This window comes from Pogona vitticeps, chromosome 4 (assembly GCF_051106095.1).
Source record: "Pogona vitticeps strain Pit_001003342236 chromosome 4, PviZW2.1, whole genome shotgun sequence".
NCBI lineage: Eukaryota > Metazoa > Chordata > Lepidosauria > Squamata > Agamidae > Pogona > Pogona vitticeps.
In genome coordinates, this window is record NC_135786.1 from 132,634,910 (window position 1) to 132,656,366 (window position 21,457).

Here is a 21,457-nt window from a genome sequence, read left to right on the forward strand (position 1 = left end):
CAGTCAAACCTGCAGACACTTTGCTGCCTGAGCCAAGTTCAAGGGAGCACTATTCCTTCAAGGCATAGGTGGAGGCACATAGCATTCCTCAGCCCATGGCTCAGAACAGCGCCAGATAGAGTGGGGAGGCGGTGGTGGCAGGAAGGGTGGCGGATTTGGCTCATAGCTCCTATCCAAAATATAGGACTGGTCCTGCTTGAACTTGTCAGCGTGACAGGACCCTATTGATGAGCAGGAAAAATACTTGGGTCTGCCTGACAGCCACAGAGTTCCTGTGACTGGGTCGATTCCTATGAGTCCTTTTCCTATGAGCCTACACTGGCGCCGGCAGCTGAGGTGAGGCTGCAGGCTGCTGTGTGAATGAGCCCATTGATAAATGAGGGCTATTTCGCGCCAACTTATCAACCACCAAAAAGGTGCTACCCCAGTCAGGAATATCACTGACAGGTGGGGCTGGCAGTGGGAGCTGCAGGCTCCCTTTTTGAAAGGCAAAGCTAGGGCTGCCGTATGTTGCCAGGAAACTCCGGCTTCGGGACCCAGCTCTCTACAGAATTAGCAGCTTTGTGAACAAGCCCATTGCTGAAGAAGGGCTGTTCTCCGCCAATTCACCAACCTCCAAAGAAGTTTTTACCCCAGTCAGGAATATCACTGACAGGTGGGGAAGGCGGCAGGCGCTGCAGGGGGCCCTTCTCCCAAGGGCAAAGCTAGGGCTACTGTATGTTGCTGGGATATCCCCAGCTTCGGCACCCAGCTCTCTGCAAGCTTAGTTCAGATGCTGTCCTCTTCTTCTTTGACACGAAGAGGAAGATTGCAAAGAAGTAAATGGAGCCGCTGTTGCTCTTGAGCCTGGAGGTAGCCTTCTTAACAAGTAAGAGAGACTTTTTTTTTAAAAAAAGAGAAAAGCCCTGAGGGCTCCACAGCCGGCTTTGTAAAGCTCTTACAAAGAACACACAATGCAGACTGGTGCTCTTCCCCCAGGCAGAAGAAACAACTTGGTACTGAAGAAAGAACAAGGGAGGTCAAAAGAAAGGAAAGGAAAGAATTGTTTTTCACTTGCAAAGTTCCTAACAAAGCTGCTGCTACAGCAGCGGTCAAAAAAAGAACTGAGGCACTAGGTGCCAGGGCCAGAGTTACATAGCCCGTGTAGAGGAGGTCCTGGCACCAAGTGCTTAAAGCTATAGAAGCTTCCGAGACTGCTCTGCTCAGGCGCAGATTAACCCATTCGTGTGCATTCACAGAGACCACGAAGGAGAACCCGGTTTGCCAGTTCCACAAGAACTGCAGTATGCTCTTAGTCCAAGCTGGTCCTATTAGCCTGCTATGAGAGACAAGTAAATATGGTCAGAGCCCTTGCTGGTCCAAATGTCCATGGTGAATTGTAGCATGTGAGTCTGCTTTCCCCAGAAGCTGCAGCAACTTCTCCTACTATATCTCACATAGAAAGGACAAAACAGTCATGCTCAAAGTGGTGCTAGGGGGCAGTTTGTAACATGGTACTAGTGTCTCCAGCAGCTTTCCAATTGTGTGTGTGTGTGTCACCCTTTTCAGGATTTTCTAGGTACAGAGTATTCAGAAGTGCTTTATCATTCCCTTCTTCTAGGGGCATCCTGGGACTGTGCAGATTACAACCACACAGACTGGTTGTACTCACAGAAGGGCACAATGGGGAATCAAACTCCCAATCTGTGGCTCTGCAGCAAGATACTTAACTCGCTGAACTATATTAAACCTAATATGTTGTGGCTATCAGTTTGATTCTGAACACTTTTGAGAACTGTAGATCAGCTGTGAATTGGGTGGGATACAAATCAAATCAATCAATCAATCAATAAATAAACTAAACATAAATTCTAGGAATGAAAAAAATGTATTATTTATTAGGTTTTATATCTGTGTGCATGTACATACAATACCTTCAAGCAGAAATTATTCACAATGGTAGAAAAGATTTCACACCTCTGATTTTCTTTTTCACTCCTTTGCAAGTGAGGGTGAGCACTGCATGACGCTGTTTCAGTAGATCCAGCTTCCCATTGAGTTCATCAGCAATACTCACTTTATTCTCAAAATCTCTCAACAACAGTGTATTCCCAAGTAAACCACACTTCTGCTGAAGCTTCTGATTGTCCATTCTTAATTTATCCCGAGCTTGTTTGGTTTTGGTTAAAATCTCTCTCTTTTGAGCCACATGAGCCTCAATTGCCATTAGTTCCGCTTTTTGTTCTTGATTCCTTGCTTCCACAAACTGCAGTTTTTCTTTTACCTGAGATAGAATTTGCACTGTGTTGGTAATCCTTCTCCGCAGCTTCAGAAGCTCCTCGTTGCGCTCTTCAATCTTTTCATTGTAGGTCTGGTTCTCAATCTTCAACTGCTCAAAGTCTATTAAGTGCAGGCCTTCTGCCAACATTTCCTGGACTTTTAGGCTTGCTTCAAGTTTTTGGATCCTGTGCTTCAACTTTATATTTTCTAGACGAACCTAGAATGACAACATGTGTAGTAAGGCTACAGAAATACTACCAAAGGATTTGTTCAACTTGAGCAATAAAGACTTTACTGGCTGGAAAAATGAAACAGAACAAAAGCAGATATGAGTTTTCTACTGAGAATACAGAATTGCTGATTGGGCATGACATTTCACCAGGTGAGAGATACTATGTACTACTACATGGAATGGAGATCTAAAATTTTGTGAGTTCAGTGGGAACTCATGAGAGTCGCTGGCCCTACCTCCTGGGTATCCAGCAGCCGTAGAGTCCTCGGACAAAACTCCATGGCTTCTAGCTTGGGTTTTTGAATCTCAACAGCTTTGATTTACAGAACAGCATTGTCCCTTCTCTCAGGTTTCCAGGGTTTCCAGCATTAACCCCTTGAGTACAGTTGAATCCAAGTGGGACTCCAGTTTACTGGGGTCTCTGAAAGTCCATGTTCAGCAAAATGGGAGGGGAAATGAGACCCGATCTGGGTTGCAGTTCTTTTAATGAGTGCTGGTAAAGTCAGGTGAGGAAGACCAAGAACTACTGAGTAGTTCTGCCTGGAGCTTTTTTTGCTGCTCCTGTTGGTGCTTGGGATGAGTACTGCAGCTTCCAATGGGCAGTGAGGATGCCAATACAAGAGGAACACCAAAAGCAAACTTATTAAGCTGTGTTAAAAATCCATTTATGTCAGATCAGTAGTAATAGGTCCTCAGATGTGAACAGAATATTTATATCAAGCATATAACCAGGATATTGTTATGAAAAACTATTCCATTTGTCCCCAGTAGATTGTCAAAGAATATAGTGGCTCTAAACCTAGAGATCTCATTTAATTGTCAAGGCTACAGTTCAAAGCTTTGATTATCTGAAGATATACCTGCCTATGCCAAAGTGTATCTATTGAAGATTCTTCATATTGATAAAACACAGTACACTTTATCTGATGCAAGTCAGTACATAAGCTGACATGGTTGGATCCAGCCAAAGTACAAATGTAATAGGTAGACACTATTACCTCAGAAATATAACTCGTCACTGATGGGATGCAAATTAAGGTCATTTGGTAGTCCAAGATACCTTATGTAATTTGATAAAACAGTAAAGACTTTTTTGACAACTGCAGACTTTTCAACCATTTTTTACTGTGCATGACAACAATTAAAGATACTGGTGCTGACTTTTCGTTCCCTCTCTTTGGTGTACACTTGTGGGTGCTGATGTTCATACTGTCAGAACAGTACCATTTGTAAAGTAGGGAGATAGCAGCAGGTTGAGAATAGTCCTGGGGTCTGTGGAACAAATCTAATGGGGCAAAAACTGGGGGAATGAGAGGGAATCCCCAGAACAGCTCAAAAAGGACTAAATATTCGCAGCAGCCAGGAAATGCTAAGTGATGGAATAGGAAGAAGGATAATAACTATTTTTATACATATGTTTGTCTTAACCTTCTTGTTGCCGAGTATAATTTTGGATTTCAGGATGAAACTGTAGAAATCATGACTTATAAAACAGAACTACAAATCTCTTTGTTGCTTATGGTAGAAAAATGCTAATAATGGCACAGAACAGGGTGTAGGGGAGAAGGGCTGTGTGACTTGTGCACTGCATGGTTGATGTTTCAGGGAGGGTGAGATTCAGGTTCATTGCCCCAGGCTGCAATTTTCCTAAATTAAAATATTTAGAGAAAAGAAGAGAAGTGGGACAGCTCTTAGGGAACTTACCCCTCCACATAGTTGGAGTTTCACTTATACTAGATGTGCATCTGCAAAGAAATAAACCCTTCCTTTCCCTTTCTGTGTTGCAGGAAAGTGGACTAACTATGCTGGACAGGCAGGACATGCTCAGCAAGCTCAACACTTTTGACATTAACAGCTTTTCCAGCACTGAGGATTTTGAATGCTGAAACTGAGTTTCATTCATAAACCATTAGCACTCCCTCACAGCTCTCTCTGGAGCACCCTTTTGACAGTTCGGCTTTGGACCTATTTGGTCCTGAGCTGCCCTGATTATGATGTGAGTTCAAGCATCTGAAATCTCAGTGATCCTGCTGTCCACTGATTTTCATTGGGAAACAGAAATTTATTTATTTATTTATTTAATTTATATGCTGCCCACACTACCCAAAGGTCTCTGATTTATTTTTATTTTTCACCTCACAGCCAAACTGCGCTGAATCCTTGCAATAAATAATTGTGTGATTGGGTCCTTTCTCGGTGATGGGCGGGCCAAGGGATTCGGCGGGAATAACTGCAGGAGTCGATGTAACAGTCAAAAACGGGTTTGTTTTATTAGCTTTCTCATCAAGTAACTCTGGACCAAACGGGTCCGGCAACTCTTCATTTGTTAACAAGTTATATTTCTTGGGTTTTACCCCAGGCATCACATCTTTTGTTTTCACTACTTCTTCCCCCCAAAACGAGCGATTGCGTTCTGGCTCGCGGCCGACACAGTCAGAACTGAGCAGGAAGTCCTGCAGCAAGGATGGACCTCTACAGATCCCTCCAGCCTGGGTAGGAATGGGCTGGCTCCACCAGGGGTTTCTCTGTCCATCATTGGGTGAGAAGCCGAACCCACTCCCGGTCTCCATCCCCTTGGAAACTCACAAGCTTCAGCTTTACTTATCTCTTTTGGCAGAGGCAACAGACCATCTTCCTTCATTAAGTTCGGGAAATTCTTTACCAGTGTCGCAATCTTCTCTCTCTCTACACCTGTCTCCCTTGTTTGCGTACTCTTTTCTTCCTTTCCCCCTTCTGCCCCTTTCTCTCTCCTCTCTTTCTTTATAACCTCGTCCCATCTCCAGTCTCCTGACTCCTCCCCCCAGTCTTTTGTCCTCTCCGCTAGAAACACCTCTATCGCTCTATTAGTACCCCCTTCTTCGTCATCCAGTTTGATTAATTCGCCCACAGCGCATCCCTCACTTTCTTCTTCTTTAGATGTCTGTGAGGACGACTCACTTTCCTTCCTTCGCTCACAAATTGTTTGACCTTTTATAAATGTATAGTGCATAGTGGGTGTTTTATTTTTGTAATTTGCAGAAGGAGCCACAGAGGTTGAAGATTGGTGGCACATGGTCTTTAAGTTGCAAGCTTTTTTCAAGTGTCTCTAGGCCTTATGAGAGCTGTCTATTTTGTTGATTATTACTGAGGTCTGATAAACCTCTCTCTGAAGACTATGGCTTAAACTCTATGGGTTGATTCCTGGAAAATCAAAATGGGTTTTAACACACTCACAGATTCCAGGAAAAGGCCATGAGTATAAAAATGTGGGAAATTTTTCTAAAATGTGGGTTTTTATTTTTATTTTTTGTACTGTTCAACTTATTGCAGGTTTTCCTTTTCCGCCATTGTCTCTGCAAAGAGCAGCAAGCACCCGCAGAAGGACCCTGAAATCTCCGCTGTAGCGTTTCAGCCCCAGGAGACCTAAGGGCCTGCCATGGCATGCCCTACGGCCAGCCCCTTTTTCACCTCACAGCCAAGCTACGCTGAATCCTTGCAATAGTTGTTTTAACCTTTTATAAATGTATACTGCATAGTGGGTGTTTCATTTTTGTAATTTGCAGAAGAATCCACAGAGGTTGAAAATTGGTTAAGGTAACAATGTAGAAAAATTACTTGGTAAATCTTCAATATTTTTGAGCGCCCATCAGTGTGGAAATACAACTTAACACTCTCTAAAAGCACTGGCACTTTTGACAGTGGCACTAGAAGGTACAATTATTTAATTTATCGTGACCATATATAGCAGAAGCCACAAATAAAGTTGGTGGAATATTCTCAAGATCCTCCTCATCACTCCCCATCAGGGTGCAGGGTGGCTTTCTTGCACTTTTCAGCATCTGTTAGGGCTTCTGCAGACCTGCATTTTCTTCTTAGATTTTCTGGGTCTTCAGGCAGGCTCTCTCTGAGCCTTGGAGGGGGCCCTAAAGGACACAGGGGCTTGGAACAACCCACAAGCCTTGGTAGCCACCTTAGGAGCTCAAGCACACCAGTCTCTTCAAAGAGTGGTGAGCATGCGCAGAAGGTCCCTGAAATCCTCGCTGTGGAATTTCAGCCCCAGGCGGAATAAGGGCTTGCTGAGGCATGCTCTACGACCACTCCTTTTCTAGCCAAACCCCTCCAACCTTGTCCAACCTTCTGCAAATTGCAAACAGGTCTTTAAGTTGCAAGCTTTGTTACTGCACATTCTCAAGTGAAACCCTTGGGGTATATTTGAGTTGCTGCAATGAGAAATCCTAGTTTCTATATAACATAAGATTGAACTGTAAAGTGGAAATCATGAAAAATATTCATACAGCTATATCATAATAGAAGAAGTTTGTTTGTTTTAACCGTTGCTTTAAAATTGTCTCCTATTTAGAAGGTATATTTAATTTATTGTTACAGCATATCAGAAGGGCCCCGAAATCATTCATAACAGAAGAGGCCTGTTTGTTTGAATCATTGCTTTAAAATTGTCTCCTGTTTAGAATGTCCAATTATTTAATTTATTGTTACAGTATATTAGAAGGGCCCTGAAATCACTGCTGTGGAATTTAAGCCCCCGGCGGCCTACAGCCACCCCTTTTCTAACCAAACCTCTTCAACCTCGCCCCATTGACCTACAGGGCTGCGGGGGCGACACCCCTTTGGGGGCCAATCCTGGGGCCAAACTCTGGTCACAGGGGACCCCAGACTCTAGGAAAACCCCTATAGGGCCACGGTGACCTCCACAACTCCTTATGTCACTTCTCAACCCGCCTCTTCCGCCGGAAGGGGCCAGGGTTGATGCCTGACCTGGAAGCCCTGCCTTAAAGGGGAGTGGCACCTGTAAAAATGAGTTTGATGAATGCTAGTCTCTTATACCACTCACAATTACTCTGTAAAAAGGCCAAAGGGTTTACTTGTAGGAATTTGCTGTATGTATAGGATTCATTTCCCTAAGTTCCATGAATCCTTTCAAACCTTAATTCTCTTTAAACTGATTTTAAGAAAAGCTGCTCTAGACTTTACTAAAGGTCCAAAATAATTTCTCTTAATATGAACCATTAACTTTAGGAAGGTTATTTTTAAGGAATGGGCTGTATACTTCAAACCACAGCAGCAGACTTGGCCTAGATTAATTTTGGCTCTCAAGGGGGTAGCATTTAAGCTTTTATAACTGGCTTAAATAGGAGAAATTATTTTACATACATACGGACACACACGGCTGTCCTACATAATGAGGGAGAGAAATAACCTGCAAGATGGTGCCAAGAGGATCTTGGGCTTAGGCAGTGCCCATAACCAGAAGATTAGACTGGGAACTCAGGAATATACAGGACCAGGCTCACCTCTGTCACTTCCTTTTCCTTGCTCTCCTCTCTCCCCTGGATTTGGTCCACCTCCTTGATGGCAGCGTGCCTGCCACCCAGCCTCCGCCCCATGGTATACACAGCCACCTCTTTCTTGATGGCCTGGTAGGTCTTCCACTCGGTCTCCATCTTGGCCAGTTTCTCGTCGCAGGAGCGCTGGACGGCCTCGATCTGCTTCTGGAACCAGGCCATCTCCCCCCTCTGGTCCCGCCGCATGTCCTGCAGCATGGCCAGGTAGCGACTGTAGCGCTGCTCCCTGTCCGAGATGTGCTGCTCCAGCTCCGCGCGGGCCGGCTCTTTGCCCTTGGCCTTGTTCAGCAGCTCGCCCAGCTTGCCCTGCAGCTTCGTGTTGTAGTGGCGGAGGCGGCTCCGCTCCAACAGCAGCTGCTGGTACTGCTCCACCAGCTCCTCCCGCCGCAGCTGCTCCTCGGCCAGGCGCTGCGCCAGCTGCTCCTCCGTCTCCACAGCCACCACCGAGGACTCCGCGCTCTCCGGGCTGGAGCCGAGTCCCAGCGAGACCCCGCTCGGCCTCTGGTGCTCCAGCTCCCAGAGGCTGAGGCTGATCCGGCGTCCCAACTCGGCGCCCACCTGCAGTGGCGGCGGCTCCGGCAGCTCCCCTTCGGTGAAGGAGACGTGGGTGGGCAGCTCCCCGAGGGACAGAGTCGAAGGCACCTCCTCCGCCGCCGCCGTCGCCGCTTCAGAGGCAACAGTCGTCACCGTAGCTTCTTCGGCGCCCTCCTCGCCAGGCCCTTCGCTTGAGGCCGGTCCCTCTGGCGGCGCTTCTGATGGGCCTTCGCTCGCCGATTCCGCGGTGGCTCCCTCCGGCTGCTCTTCTGCAGCAACCGGCTCCAGCTCTGCTTCCCCCTCGCCTTGTGGCCGCGGCTGCTCTTCTTCGGCGACGGTGGCAGAGGAAGGCACGGCCTCCACGGCCTCCGCCGTCCTTTCATCGTTGGCCGCCTCAGTCACAAGAGGAGCCTCCTCTAGTTCGAGGACAGCCGGGGTGGCGGCGACTGTAATAGATTCCGCCTCCGCCTCCTCCTGAGGGGTAACAACAGCGGCGGCCTCGTCCACCGCCTCGGGAGAAACTACCACCTCGGCTTCCTCCATGTCGCTCTCGCTGTTTAGAGTAACGAGACACTAACGTCGCCTTTTCCCCCTCCACCGATCTGTTTCGCTCCGTCACTAGGCAACAAGGTTCAGTTTGTTGGACGAATAGAGGAAAGGCTTGGTGGTTGCGACGGGAAACGCATCCTCAGCCTCAATATTGATTGGTCGACTGGGCTCGGGGCCCGCCTCCGGAGCTCTAAGGCCCCTAATTGGATGCGGGTGATACTCCGTCGCTACCTTAAACGTCACGAGTGCGCCACTTTCTTTTCCCTAGAGAGGTAAAACAAAATGGCGGAGCTGGGGAAGAAGTATTGCGTGTACTGCTTGGCCGAGGTCAGCTCGCTCCGTTTCCGTTGCACGGAGTGTGCCGACATCGAGCTCTGCCCCGAGTGCTTCTCGGCTGGCGCCGAGATTGGCCCGCATCGGCGCTGGCACGGCTACCAGCTGGTGGATGGCGGGCGTTTCACGCTCTGGGGTGCAGAGGCCGAGGGCGGCTGGAGCAGCCGTGAGGAGCAGCTTCTCTTGGATGCCATCGAGCAGTTCGGCTTCGGCAACTGGGTAAGAAAGAGAGCGGGGAGCGAGGGAAGGGTCATTTCCAATGTCTTCATTAGTCAGGCTTCCTCCTCCCCTGAGAGGGTTCTCGTTCTCCGAGCCGCCCCTCATCCCGATCTTCATCCTTCGGTTTTGCTTAAGGTGATGGGCTCTTGCTTTTTTGACGTGATGCGAGTAAATATTTTCTGCTGTGACACTGGAGATAGTGGGTGGTGGCTCCACCCGTTCTAAATCGTGGCGGATTCTTCATTTCCCCTCCCCTTTTCAAGTATTTCAAATGTGTGACGAGAAACAGAAAGAATAACGGTGCGAGGCCGAAAATAAGCAGTTGTGTTTTATTTCAACTGCTAAGCAGCCAATACTTGTGGATGGTCAGGTGGTGTCTGTGACCGAGGTTATTTCTACGTGACTGTATTTTTTGGGTGAGATAGATATAGTCCTGTTACTGAAGCCTTGATAACATTCAGCTGAGTGTATGTGTTGCCTTTTGAAACTAGAACTGTTTGCTAGCAGTGACAGAGTTGATTGGCAGAGCAGGTTTTAGGATCATGATAGTCTCTCTCTTGAATTGGCTTTCACTTCATTTAAGCCCATTTCATTGTGAAATTTTCAACTAAACAATTGGGGTTGGAATGTTTAAAAGAATTTCTGCTTTCCCTGTGATACTCCTCGCTTGGCCCCTGGGGTCCATCCCTCCTTTTTCTGCTTCTGGTGGGAATGGAGATCACTAAAGACTGGCCAACATTTGGTGCAGATAATCCTATATCTGCATTAGTTAGTTCTGCACTTGCCTAGTAATTTTGAGCTGACCCTGTGTTGTGTTGCTTATTTATGTAGTAGATAAAGGTTTCCATTGACATTTAGTCCAGTCGTGTCTGACTCTAGTGGACGGTGCTCATCCCTGTTTCCAAGCCGTATAGCCAGCGTTTGTCCAAAGACAGTTTCCGCGGTCACGTAACCAGCACGACTAGACATGGAACGTCATTACCTTCCCACTGTGGTGGTACCTATTTACAGTGGTGCCTCGACTTATGACCATTTCGAGTTACAACCAGCTCTGGCCACAACATATTGTTTCGACGCTGCAGGAGCTTCCAGTTACGAACACAAAAAGGCAAGGGGAAAAGGCGGGAAATTCAAATTGCTAACTGTTGGTGGTGAAGAGGCTGCTTCTTTGTACAGTAGCTCTTTTGCCCCAGCAGCTAGAGAGTGTTGGACCAGAGGAGGCTTGGGACTGCCTGGCTTCTGCTGCTGAGTGAATGTGTGCTTGTTTGCAGGAAGGCTTGGGACTGCCTGGTAAGGTAAGGTGCTGCTTTCTGCTTTTTAAAAGCTGCCTGTTCTGGGTGGGTTTTGCAGGGTGGGTTTGGGCTGGGGGGGTTATTTTTCTGTGCTTCTGGTTTGGTTTGGTTTTTAAGCCCTAACACCTTCGGGGCTTGCTCTGTTGTTTATTTTTTGTTTTTGTTTGTTTGTTTTTTGCAGCCCCAGCGCCTTCCAATGGGGCTTGCTCTGTTGTTGGTTTTTTTTAAAAGCCCCAGCGCCTTCGGGGCTTGCTCCGTTGTTTATTTTTTGGGTGTTGTTTTTTTTTCAGCCCCAGCATGTTCCTATGGGGCTTGCAGTATTTTATTTTTGGGGAGTATTCTTTCCCTCTTCCGGAACGGATTAATCATGTTCCAATGCATTTCAATGGGAAATGGTGCTTCGACTTACAATCATTTCGCATTTTCTGGAACAGATTATGGTCGTAAGTCAAAGCACCACTGTATCTACTCGCATTTGCATGCTTTCGAACTGCTAGGTTGGCAGGAGCTGGGACAAGTGATGGGAGCTCACTCCGTCGCATGGATTTGATCTTACAACTGCTGGTCTTCTGAACTTCCAACACAGAGGCTTCTGCGGTTTAACCCGCAGCACCACCACGTCCCTACCTTTATTTTATTTATTTATGTAGTAAGTATCTTAAATCTTAATTTATTTGTGTATTATGTGTTTGTTTTGTTTGCAGGACTTTTTCAACTGCAAAAAATCTTACAAAATTTTAATATAAAAATTTGCAGATGGTCCAGGTAGAGTACAGCAGTGAAATGCATGTGGACTAGATATCTGGAGTGCCACATTCCAGTATATCTGGTATTTTGTGGGTGTTCATAGTTTCTAAAAACATGCAACCTGATTGTATAATTAAAAAACAAACCCTTACATCTTTTGAATTGAGACCTTAAAAATCCAGTTTATTTCTTTAATAGTTGGTCAAGACTCAATCTCCATGGGAATGCAATAAAAGAGACTTGCTTTGAATAGTTAGGTATAAGCATCTTCTGATATTCAAAAAATCTGCATTCATTAATAGTATCTAAAAGCAAGAATAATATGAAATATCACTTTGGTTTTTGAAATGTTCCATTGCTTTGGAGCTTGATATAATGATGTTGTTGTTGTTCTTTAGTCGTGTCCAACTCTTCGTGACCCCATGGAACAGAGCACGCCAGGCCCTTCTGTCTTCCGCTGCTTCAATGACAGTGTCCAACCATTTCATCCTCTGTTGACCCCTTCTCCTCTTGCCCTCACACTTTCCCAGCATCAGGGTCTTTTCCAGGGAGTCTTCTCTGCTCATGAGATGGCCAAAGTACTGGAGCCTCAGCTTCAGGATCTGTCCTTCCAGTGAGCACTCCGGGTTGATTTCCTTCAGAATGGATAAGTTTCTTCTCCTTGCAGTCCAGGGGACTCTCAAGAGCCTCCTCCAGCACCAAAATTCAAAAGTATCAATTCTTCAGCAGTCAGCTCTCTTTATGGCCCAACTCTTCCCTTCCATACATCGCTACTAGAAACACCATAGCGTTGACTATGCGTACTTTTGTTGACAAGGTGATGTCTTTGCTTTTTAAGATGCTGTCGAGGTTTGTCATTGCTTTCCTCCTAAGAAGCAGGAGTTTTTTAATTTCTTGGCTGCTCTGTCACCATCTGCAGTGATCATGGAGCCCAAGAAAGTAAAATCTCTCACTGCCTCCATATCTTCCCCTTCTATTTGCCAGGAGGTGATGGGACCAGTAGCCATGATCTTAGTGTTTTTTTTTTTTTTTTTTTTTTTGATGTTGAGCTTGAGACCATTTTTTGCGCTATTCTTTTTCACCCTCATTAAGAGGTTCTTTAATTCCTCCTCACTTTCTGCCATCAAAGTTGTGTCATCTGCATATCGGATGTTGTTGATATTTCTTCCTGCAATCTTAATTCCGGTTTGGGATTGCTCCAGTCCGGCCTTTCGCATGATGTATTCCGCATACTATATAAGTTAAATAATACAGGGGACAATATACAATATACCAATTTTGAACCAATCAGTTGTTACATATCCAGTTCTAACTGTTGCTTATTGTCCCACTTACAGATTTCTCAGGAGATATATAAGGTGGCCAGGCATTCCCAATTCTTTAAGGAGTTGCCATAGTTTCCTGTGGTCCACACAGTCAAAGGCTTTTGCATAGTCAATGAAGCAGGAGTAGATATTTTTCTGGAACTCTCTGGCTTTCTCCATAATCCAGCGCATGTTAGCAATTTGGTCTCTAGTTCCTCTGCCCCTTTGAAATCCAGCTTGTACTTCTGGGAGTTCTCGGTCCACATACTGCTGAAGCTTGCCTTGGAGGATTTTGAGCACAATCTTGTTAGTGTGTGAAATGAGTGCAATTGTACGGTAGTTGGAGTATTCTTTCGCATTGCCCTTCCTTGGAATTGGGATGTAGACTGATCTTTTCCAGTCCTCTGACCACTGTTGAGTTTTCCAAACTTGCAGGCATATTGAGTGTAGCACCTTAACAGTGTCATCTTTTAAGGTTTTAAATATTTCCACTGGAATGCCATCACCTCCACTGGCCTTGTTGTTAGCCAAGCTTTCTAAGGCCCACTTGACTTCACTCTCCAGGATGTCTGGCTCTAGGTCAGCAGCCACACTCTCTTGGTTGTCTGGCATATCCAAATCTTTCTGCTATAATTCCTCTGTGTATTCTTGCCACCTCTTCTTGATGTCTTCTGCGTCTGTTAGGTCCCTCCCATTTTTGTCCTTTATCATGTCCATCTTTGCACAAAATGTACCTTTAATATCTCCAATTTTCTTGAACAGATCTCTGGTTTTTCCCTTTCTATTATTTTCCTCTATTTCTTTGCACTGTTCATTTAAGAAAGTCCTTTTATCTCTCCTTGCTATTCTTTGGAAGTCTGCGTTCAATTTTCTGTAACTTTCTCTGTCTCCCTTGCATTTTGTTTCCCTTCTCTTCTCTGCAATTTGTAAGGCCTCGTTGGACAGCCACTTTGCTTTCTTGCATTTATTTTTCTTTGGGATGGTATTTGTTGCTGCTTCATGTACAGTACAATGTTACGAGCCTTCATCCATAGTTCTTCAGGCACTCTGTCCACCAAATCTAGTTCCTTAAATCTGTTCCTCACTTCCACTGTGTATTCATAACGGATTTAGTTTAGATTATACCTGACTAGCCCAGTGGTTTTTCCTACTTTCTTCAGTTTAAGCTTGAATTTTGCTATAAGAAGGTGATGATCAGAGCCACAATCAGCTCCATCTCTTGTTTTTGCTGACTGTATAGAGCTTCTCCATCTTTGGCTGCAGAGAATATAATCAATCTGATTTCGGTATTGCCCATCTGGTGATGTCCATGTGTAGAGTTGCCTCTTGTATTGTTGGAAAAGTGTGTTTGTGATGACCAGCTTGTTCTCTTGACAAAACTCTATTAGCCTTTGCCCTGCTTCATTTTGAACTCCTGAGGCCAAACTTACCTGTTGTTCCTTTTATCTCTTGACTCCCTATTTTAGCATTCCAGTCCCTTTTAGTTCACTGACACTCAGGATGTCAATGTTTATTCTTGCCATCTCCTGTTTGACCACATCCAGCTTCCCAAGGTTCATAGATCTTACATTCCAGGTTCCTATGCAGTATTTTTCTTTGCAGCATCGGACTTTCCTTTCACTTCCAGGCATGTCCACAGCTAAGTGTCCTTTCGGTTTTGGCCCAACCACTTTATTACCTCTGGAGCTACTTGTACTTTTCCTCCGCTCTTCCTCAGTAGCATGTTGGACGCCTTCCGACCAGAGCGGCCCATCGTCCGGCATCATATCTTTTAGCCTTTTGTTTCTGTTCATGGGGTTTTCTTGGCAAAGATACTGGAGTGGCACTGCCAATTCCTGCTCCAGGTGGATTGCGTTTAGTCAGATCTCTCCACTATGACCTGTCCGTCTTGGGTGTCCCTGCACGGCATAGCCCATAGCTACTCTGAATTACTCTAGCCCCTTTGCCATGGCAAGGCAGCAATCCATGAAGGGGTAATGTTCTATAATGTTCAGTATATAATGACAGTTGTGGGCAGCTGCTCAGCGGAGGGTACTGCCAACCGAGAATACATGGGGAGCTTTGGAGGAGAACTTTCTTTGCCTCTCCAAGACATGAGGAATTGACTGAAAGAGGAGAGCTAGAACTAGAAGGAATGTTGTCTCAATAGAGGAGTTGGTTGATAAATAGGATTTGTAGGATATTTCTGGAAAAGCCCATGTTGCCTTGTGGAATGGAGAGTTCTTTGGTCTTTTAGGTAGCAAATGCTTGCTTTTGTGTTAGGTTTTATTTGACTGTTTTCTTTGTATAAATAATTTTTTTCCTGTTTATATTTTTCAGTGTTTCATAGATTAATCTTTTTAATGGATTCCCCTAAATCATACAGTAGTTGTCTGATTGTACTTATAATTATTTTTGAATTTTTATATACATTTATTTAATACTGCGAGTTGCTTTATGGATAAACCTGTAAAAAAGCAATGCTCAGATAAACAAATTATGGTGGTGAAGAAACGACAGCATCCATGTGTCTATGTGTAGTATATATTTGAATGGTTCAATTAAATCAGGGTAGATGACCTTAATCCTCCAGATGTTGCTGGGCACTGTCTTGAGCGCTGATATGAGCTTCCTTGTGACAGCTTTTGGAAATCCACAGCCTCCGCCTCCACTCTGGTAAGTAGATGTCTTGATGGTTTATGTATTAATATTTCTACTTTATTTCATTTTATTTTAGGAAGACATGGCTGCTCATGTTGGTGCATCACGAACCCCTCAGGAAGTGATGGAGCACTATGTAAGCATGTACATACATGGCAACCTTGGGAAAGCCTGCATTCCTGATGTTATTCCAAATAGAGTAACTGATCACACATGCCCAAGTGGTGGTCCGCTTTCTCCTAGCCTAACCATGCCTCTGCCACCATTAGACATATCAGTAGCTGAACAACAACAGCTGGGATATATGCCACTTCGCGATGATTATGAGATTGAGTATGACCAGAATGCTGAGACTTTGATTAGTGGCCTTTCAGTTAATTATGACGATGATGATGTGGAGATAGAATTAAAAAGAGCCCATGTGGACATGTATGTAAGAAAACTGAAGGAAAGGCAGCGTCGAAAGAACATTGCCCGTGACTACAACTTAGTTCCTGCCTTTCTAGGGAAGGATAGAAAAGACAAGGAAAAACCTCTGAAACGTAAAATCACAAAAGAGGAAAAAGAACTGCGGCTGAAGTTGAGATCTCTTTACCAGTTTATGTCTTGCAAAGAGTTTGATGATTTCTTTGAAAACCTGCACAAAGAGAAGGTACTTCGAACCAAGATTAGGGAACTACAGCGATATCGACGGAATGGTATAACAAAAATGGAAGAATCTGCAGAATATGAAGCAGCTAGACACAAAAGGGAGAAAAGGAAAGAAAATAAAAATATCAGTACCTCTAAGAGAGGAAAGGAAGATGGTAAAGATGGAGAATTTGCTACAATTGAAAATCTACCTGGCTTTGAAGTGCTGTCTGACCGAGAGAAAGTACTTTGTAGCTCTATTAATCTGAGCCCAGCACGTTACGTGACAGTTAAAACTATTATAATTAAAGATCATCTTCAGAAAAGGCAGGGCATTCCATCAAAAAGCCGTCTTCCTAGTTACTTGGATAAAGTACTAAAGAAAAGGATTTTGAATTTCTTAACAGAAAGTGGTTGGATATCCAGGGATGCTTCTTGAAACTGGTCAGTCTGCTCTGCAACACCCTCAGTGTGGACAGAGTACCCATGGTTATCCAGTCCAGACTTTTTACCTTCTTCCTAAAAATCACCCCTTCCCCAGGATTCCTGTTGCAAACACTGACATCTCAGACAACTGGGTTTTAAAGAATCAAATCATGGAAGTCCTGACTCTTTTTGACCTACACCTTGGAAACAGTATTTTTAAAAAAAGTGACGAGGTGGAATACTTACCTGTTGACTAGTATGTTAAGGGTAAAACATGGGATCCTGGCAATACTGAACTCCACTTCTGCTATACAAGCTATATGTGATGGGGAAAGACTTGTTTGTTGTTTGGAACATAGTGCTGGCTGATGGTGTTCTGTTCTCCTCTGCACATTTACTTGGGATTAAATTCCACTATATTTTCTGGTGCCTTGCTGATGACTAAACCTCTTTAAGATTACGTTGCATGTTTCTCATATTAAATCTTGGACTATGAACTTCAAAAGTGCAGAATTACTCTTCCTGAATATTACTAGTGAGCCTGTTTGTTCTTGATTACTGCTAGATTGGCAGCAGGATGCTAGAGGAGAGGGCATTAACAAGCTGTTGCCCTGCTTGAGTACAGCCCATTCCGGTTTTCAGTTTTTAAGGCAGGCTGACTCCTGATCATAGAGCCTTGAAAAGCTTTGGCACAAATCTGCTATCTCACTACTGAACAACATCGGTAGTGAGCTAGGAACTCTGGTGTACCCTGCTGATTTTCATTTGATTCAAGTAAAAATATTACACATACAGAGAAATGAGTGTGTTTCATGCAATGTGTTGTAATGTTACTGCTTTCAGTGGAATGCACTGCCATTTAATATGCTTAGGGTATGGCTGCACCAGTTGTGGCTGACCAAACATAGTCCTCCAGTTGTATACTGTAGCCAAGAGGTCCCCAACTCCTGGTGCCAGACCGGGCCACCCCCGCATGCATTCACCCCCACACAGCTGATTTGTGCATGCGCGTGCGCTCTAGTGCATCTGTGCGAGCACTGCGCTGCTGTATGTGCATGAGCGCATGTGCACCTGCACAAGCGCAGCAGCACCATTTGCGCATGTGTGCACACGCTCATTTGCGCAAGAGAGCACGCACATTCATTCCCGCATGTGCACGAGTGAGGGGGGTGCCCCACCTTCCCCAGCCGGTCTGCGGGGTAAAAAAGTTTGGGGATCCCTGCTGTAGCCCACTAGGGGCTTCGCAACTTTCTTTTTTTAGTTGCAGGTAAACAGCAAAATGGGAAGCTGTCTGAGCTGAATTTTAACTAGCATCAGTTGCAATTGGTGCAGGCTATTTTAATCGGTAGTGTAGTTGATACAAAAAAGATATGAACTGTTGCCCTTTTGTTACCAGCTGCCACACAGTGCCACTTTAATGATCATCTATGGATCTTGACACTCTTGGTAAGCAGGAGTGATCTTTGTAGAACCAGTCTTGCTAGGCAGCATGGAAGAAAAATATTGAAAAAAGCCATGGATTTGAATTAAGCCCTTTCTTTAGAAAGCAAAGAGTTATGGGCACTATGCTTGTTACATAGATGTTTCTCACCTTGCTGGTAGTAGAGCCTTGCTGCTTGTTACCTACTGATGAACAGTTTTTCCAAACCTCAAAAGCACAAGTCTGTATCACACATGCAATGGAATCATGAGTGTGTTTTCACTCAGAGAGAATATAGAAATTTCAGTGGGATGATATCCCTAGTAAATGTGCTTCAGATTACAGCCTTAAGTTTATTGTGTCCTTAAATTATTTGTGGATTCAGACCTGATGTGCACATTATGTAGAATTCTGAATTTTCTCACTAGGTTTCAGTGGGGGATTTGTATTTTTAATGTTTTTTTCCATGTGATAAAGTAGCACATCAGAGGAAAATTTAGCAAAAAAAATCTTGCTGATATATGCTGGTTTACTACATATTGTTTGTGAAGGGAAGCATTAAAATTTATGCCACTTGCAATCAGTAGCATATTTTACCATTTCATTTGGCTATAGATCCAAGTCTACCTGTTTCAAGTAGATTTTTTACTGCATATGCTAATGTTTAATCACTAATCTGCAACTCTGTATAGTTACAGCTTGGTAACTTTGGCTCATTCTACATTCCAGCAGTTAATGAAATAATAATACAATGGCCACTGTCCTTGCAAAAAACAAGTGTTCCTTTTCAGTTCCTATGCTTTCATCAGATGCAGAAAGTTTTTGCCTCCGTTTTTAAGTGAGTTTAAAGACTGCTGTGGCCTGGGAAGCCAATTATGCTCAAATTTAGAGGTGTTACACAGTAAATACAGTACTTAACTCAAATTTGCCTTAGTTTAAAGGGGGGACTGAAGCACAACTGACTCAGGAATGCCAGAATTCTCTTGATCTCCAGGGCAGTACTGGCCTTTCTAAAATGGTTGAATTTTGTTCCATGCGTGTCATTACCAAGACGTCTGTTCAGGTCTAGAAGATCCATCAATAATTGATTGTAGTCTGTGTGCTGTCAGTACATCTAATGGAACCTTTCAAAGATCCTCACTGATAAACAAGGTTCATGTAAGCCTTATGTTTTGTTGTTAGACTTTGCTGTTACCTAAGAAGAATAACTGGTGCTAAATATAACTTATTGATATGGTGAACAATTTTTAGTTGTGTGGTGTTTATTACATATGTGCTTTTACAGTGAGTTCTTTCATTTGAGCCTCGTGGCGCAGTGGTTAAACTGCTGTACTGCAGCCAAAACTGTGCTCACAGCCCAGGGTTCAATCCCAGGTAGCCAGCTCAAGGTTGACTCAGCCTTCTATCCTTCCGGGGTCGGTAAAATGAGTACCCAGCTTGCTGGGGGGGGGGCAATGTGTAGCCTGCATAATTAACTTGTAAACTACCCAGTGCTTGAAGCACTATGGGACGGTATATAAGCAGCACACTTTGCTTTGCTCTTTCACGTGGAAGCATACATTCCTGCAAAGCATCCTCACAAAAAGTGAGTACTTTCTTCAATAGTACAAATATTCATTAACGTTCTTTAGAAGTAAATTGTAGAATTATTTGAGCTAGCAACTAAAATCTACCAGAAATAGGAGGTAGGCAGAGAATGCAGAACTGTTTAACTTGCAGCAATATGAAATGCACACATTTTAGCAGTGCTGAGATTTCATTCATTTCCTGCTCGAGGAAAGGCATTAAATATATTGTTCATGTTGTATCAAATTACTGTTACCCACTAGTTACCCACAAATTACTGTTACCCACTGTGTGTGTAGGAGAGGAGATCCTCATTTTATTTGAGCTCCGTGGTCACATTCTTCTAATTTGACCAGTCCTGCGATATTTGTGAGCTGGCTCGATAGCTCTGTCAGTTAAGTATCTGGCTGCAGAGCCAGTGGCGCGATTCCTCACTGCACCTCCTAGGAGAAGAGCTAGCCTGTGTGGCCTTGGGCAAGTTGCAGAGTGCCAGAGCAGCCCTAGAAGGAGGGAATGGGAAACCACATTTGTGTACTCTCTACATTAAAAAAATCCTGGAAAGGATTGCTATAAATTGGAATCAATTTGATGGCATATAATTATTCTAATATTTGTGTGCATTAGATACTAGCCACGTTTTCTCAAAAGACATGTAGTGTTGGTCTCTTGTAGCATGTTGGCAAAATTCAAGGAAGGGAGGAAGAGAGAAGGCAAAATATTATACCACTTTAAAGATGAACAAATTTGTTTCAATGTGAGCGTTTGTAAATCAAAATCCTTTAATTTTGCCAACATATCTGAGAGTTACATGCTAATTGTATTTTCAACATCAAATCTAAATGTTCAGGGACATGCTGTAACATAACATTTTCTAGATAGCATTGCTGTTCCTGAGGCTTCTGTTCAACTTTGCTGTGTGCCATCAAGTAAAAAACTGACTTATATTGACCCTAATAGGGCTTTCAATATGAGGTATTTAAGGAGTGGTCTTACCAGTTCCATTCCCCAGTGAGCTTCCACGGCCAAGTGGGGATTCAAACCCTGGGCTCCGGATTCCTAGTCTGCTACTCTATCCATTACACCACACTGGCATTTAGTTTTACTATACACCAAAAGTATAGTAAAATTTTAATTAGTAGGATTCTGTCTACCATAAGTTGTATATGCAGTGTTTACAAATAGGCTCCTGTTTCACTGCAACTATAACCAGTAAGAGCTATCATTTCAGTGGGCATTCCATATACATAGGACATCTAGTAAGTTAATTCAAACTGGATGCGCATGGTGAATGCTTTTTTTCTGAATACATAGGCACAGGGATTGTCTGTTGGACTGAGCAACAGACTTCCTCTAAAGTTAAAAAAGTAATGGTGGGAACTTTATGTAGATAACTGTTTATACTCACACAGCAAGAAGGACACATTAGAAAGTGGTATTTTACTAAATACTGAGAAATATTTCTGTAATAAAAATATTCCATTTGAACTAGAAATATAAATAGAAACATTGAGGTGCTAGCACTTCATGTTTCATTGAGCTTTGGCTAGGAAAAAACATGTTACCCAGTTGGGCAGGCAGAAAAGGCCATTATGATAGCTAAAGCTGGATGATGCCATTCTTTCCCCCCCTAATCCAGCTTCTAGGACTTTGCTTAGAAATCTTCCTGTCCAAGTATAATGCATCTGCATCACTTAGATCAGAGGTCCACAACCTCTGGTCTGTGGCCTGAGCCAGACCGGGCCGCAGAAACAGACCTCCTGCCCCAACACCACATGGACTCACCCCCGCACAGCTGATTTGCGCACCCGTGTGTGCTCCAGCACGCCTGTGTGAGCACCACAAGTGCTGTGCCGCCATTTGCATATGCGCATGAGAGCACACACCCACACAAGCGTTGTGCTGCTGTTCACCTTCCCCAGCCGGTCCACAGGGTGAAAAAGGTTGGGGACCCCTGACTTAGATGT

The 21,457-nt window shown here is 44.2% G+C and overlaps 2 protein-coding genes across 2 annotated transcripts; one reads left to right on the plus strand and one right to left on the minus strand.

The window, feature by feature from the left end:
* Window positions 1-1,848: 1,848 nt before the first annotated feature.
* CFAP184 (cilia and flagella associated protein 184) lies at window positions 1,849-8,992 on the minus strand. The gene is made up of 2 exons (XM_020790521.3): window positions 7,783-8,992; window positions 1,849-2,476 (listed from the first exon to the last, which is right to left on the minus strand). The coding sequence occupies exons 1-2, from the start codon at window positions 8,908-8,910 to the stop codon at window positions 1,931-1,933; spliced, it is 1,674 nt and encodes a 557-aa protein (XP_020646180.3). The 5' UTR covers window positions 8,911-8,992; the 3' UTR covers window positions 1,849-1,930.
* A 174-nt stretch (window positions 8,993-9,166) lies between these two features.
* On the plus strand, window positions 9,167-17,307 carry TADA2B (transcriptional adaptor 2B). The gene is made up of 2 exons (XM_020790522.3): window positions 9,167-9,468; window positions 15,528-17,307. Exons 1-2 carry the CDS (start codon window positions 9,199-9,201, stop codon window positions 16,518-16,520), a joined length of 1,263 nt encoding a protein of 420 aa, XP_020646181.2. The 5' UTR covers window positions 9,167-9,198; the 3' UTR covers window positions 16,521-17,307.
* Window positions 17,308-21,457: the final 4,150 nt, after the last annotated feature.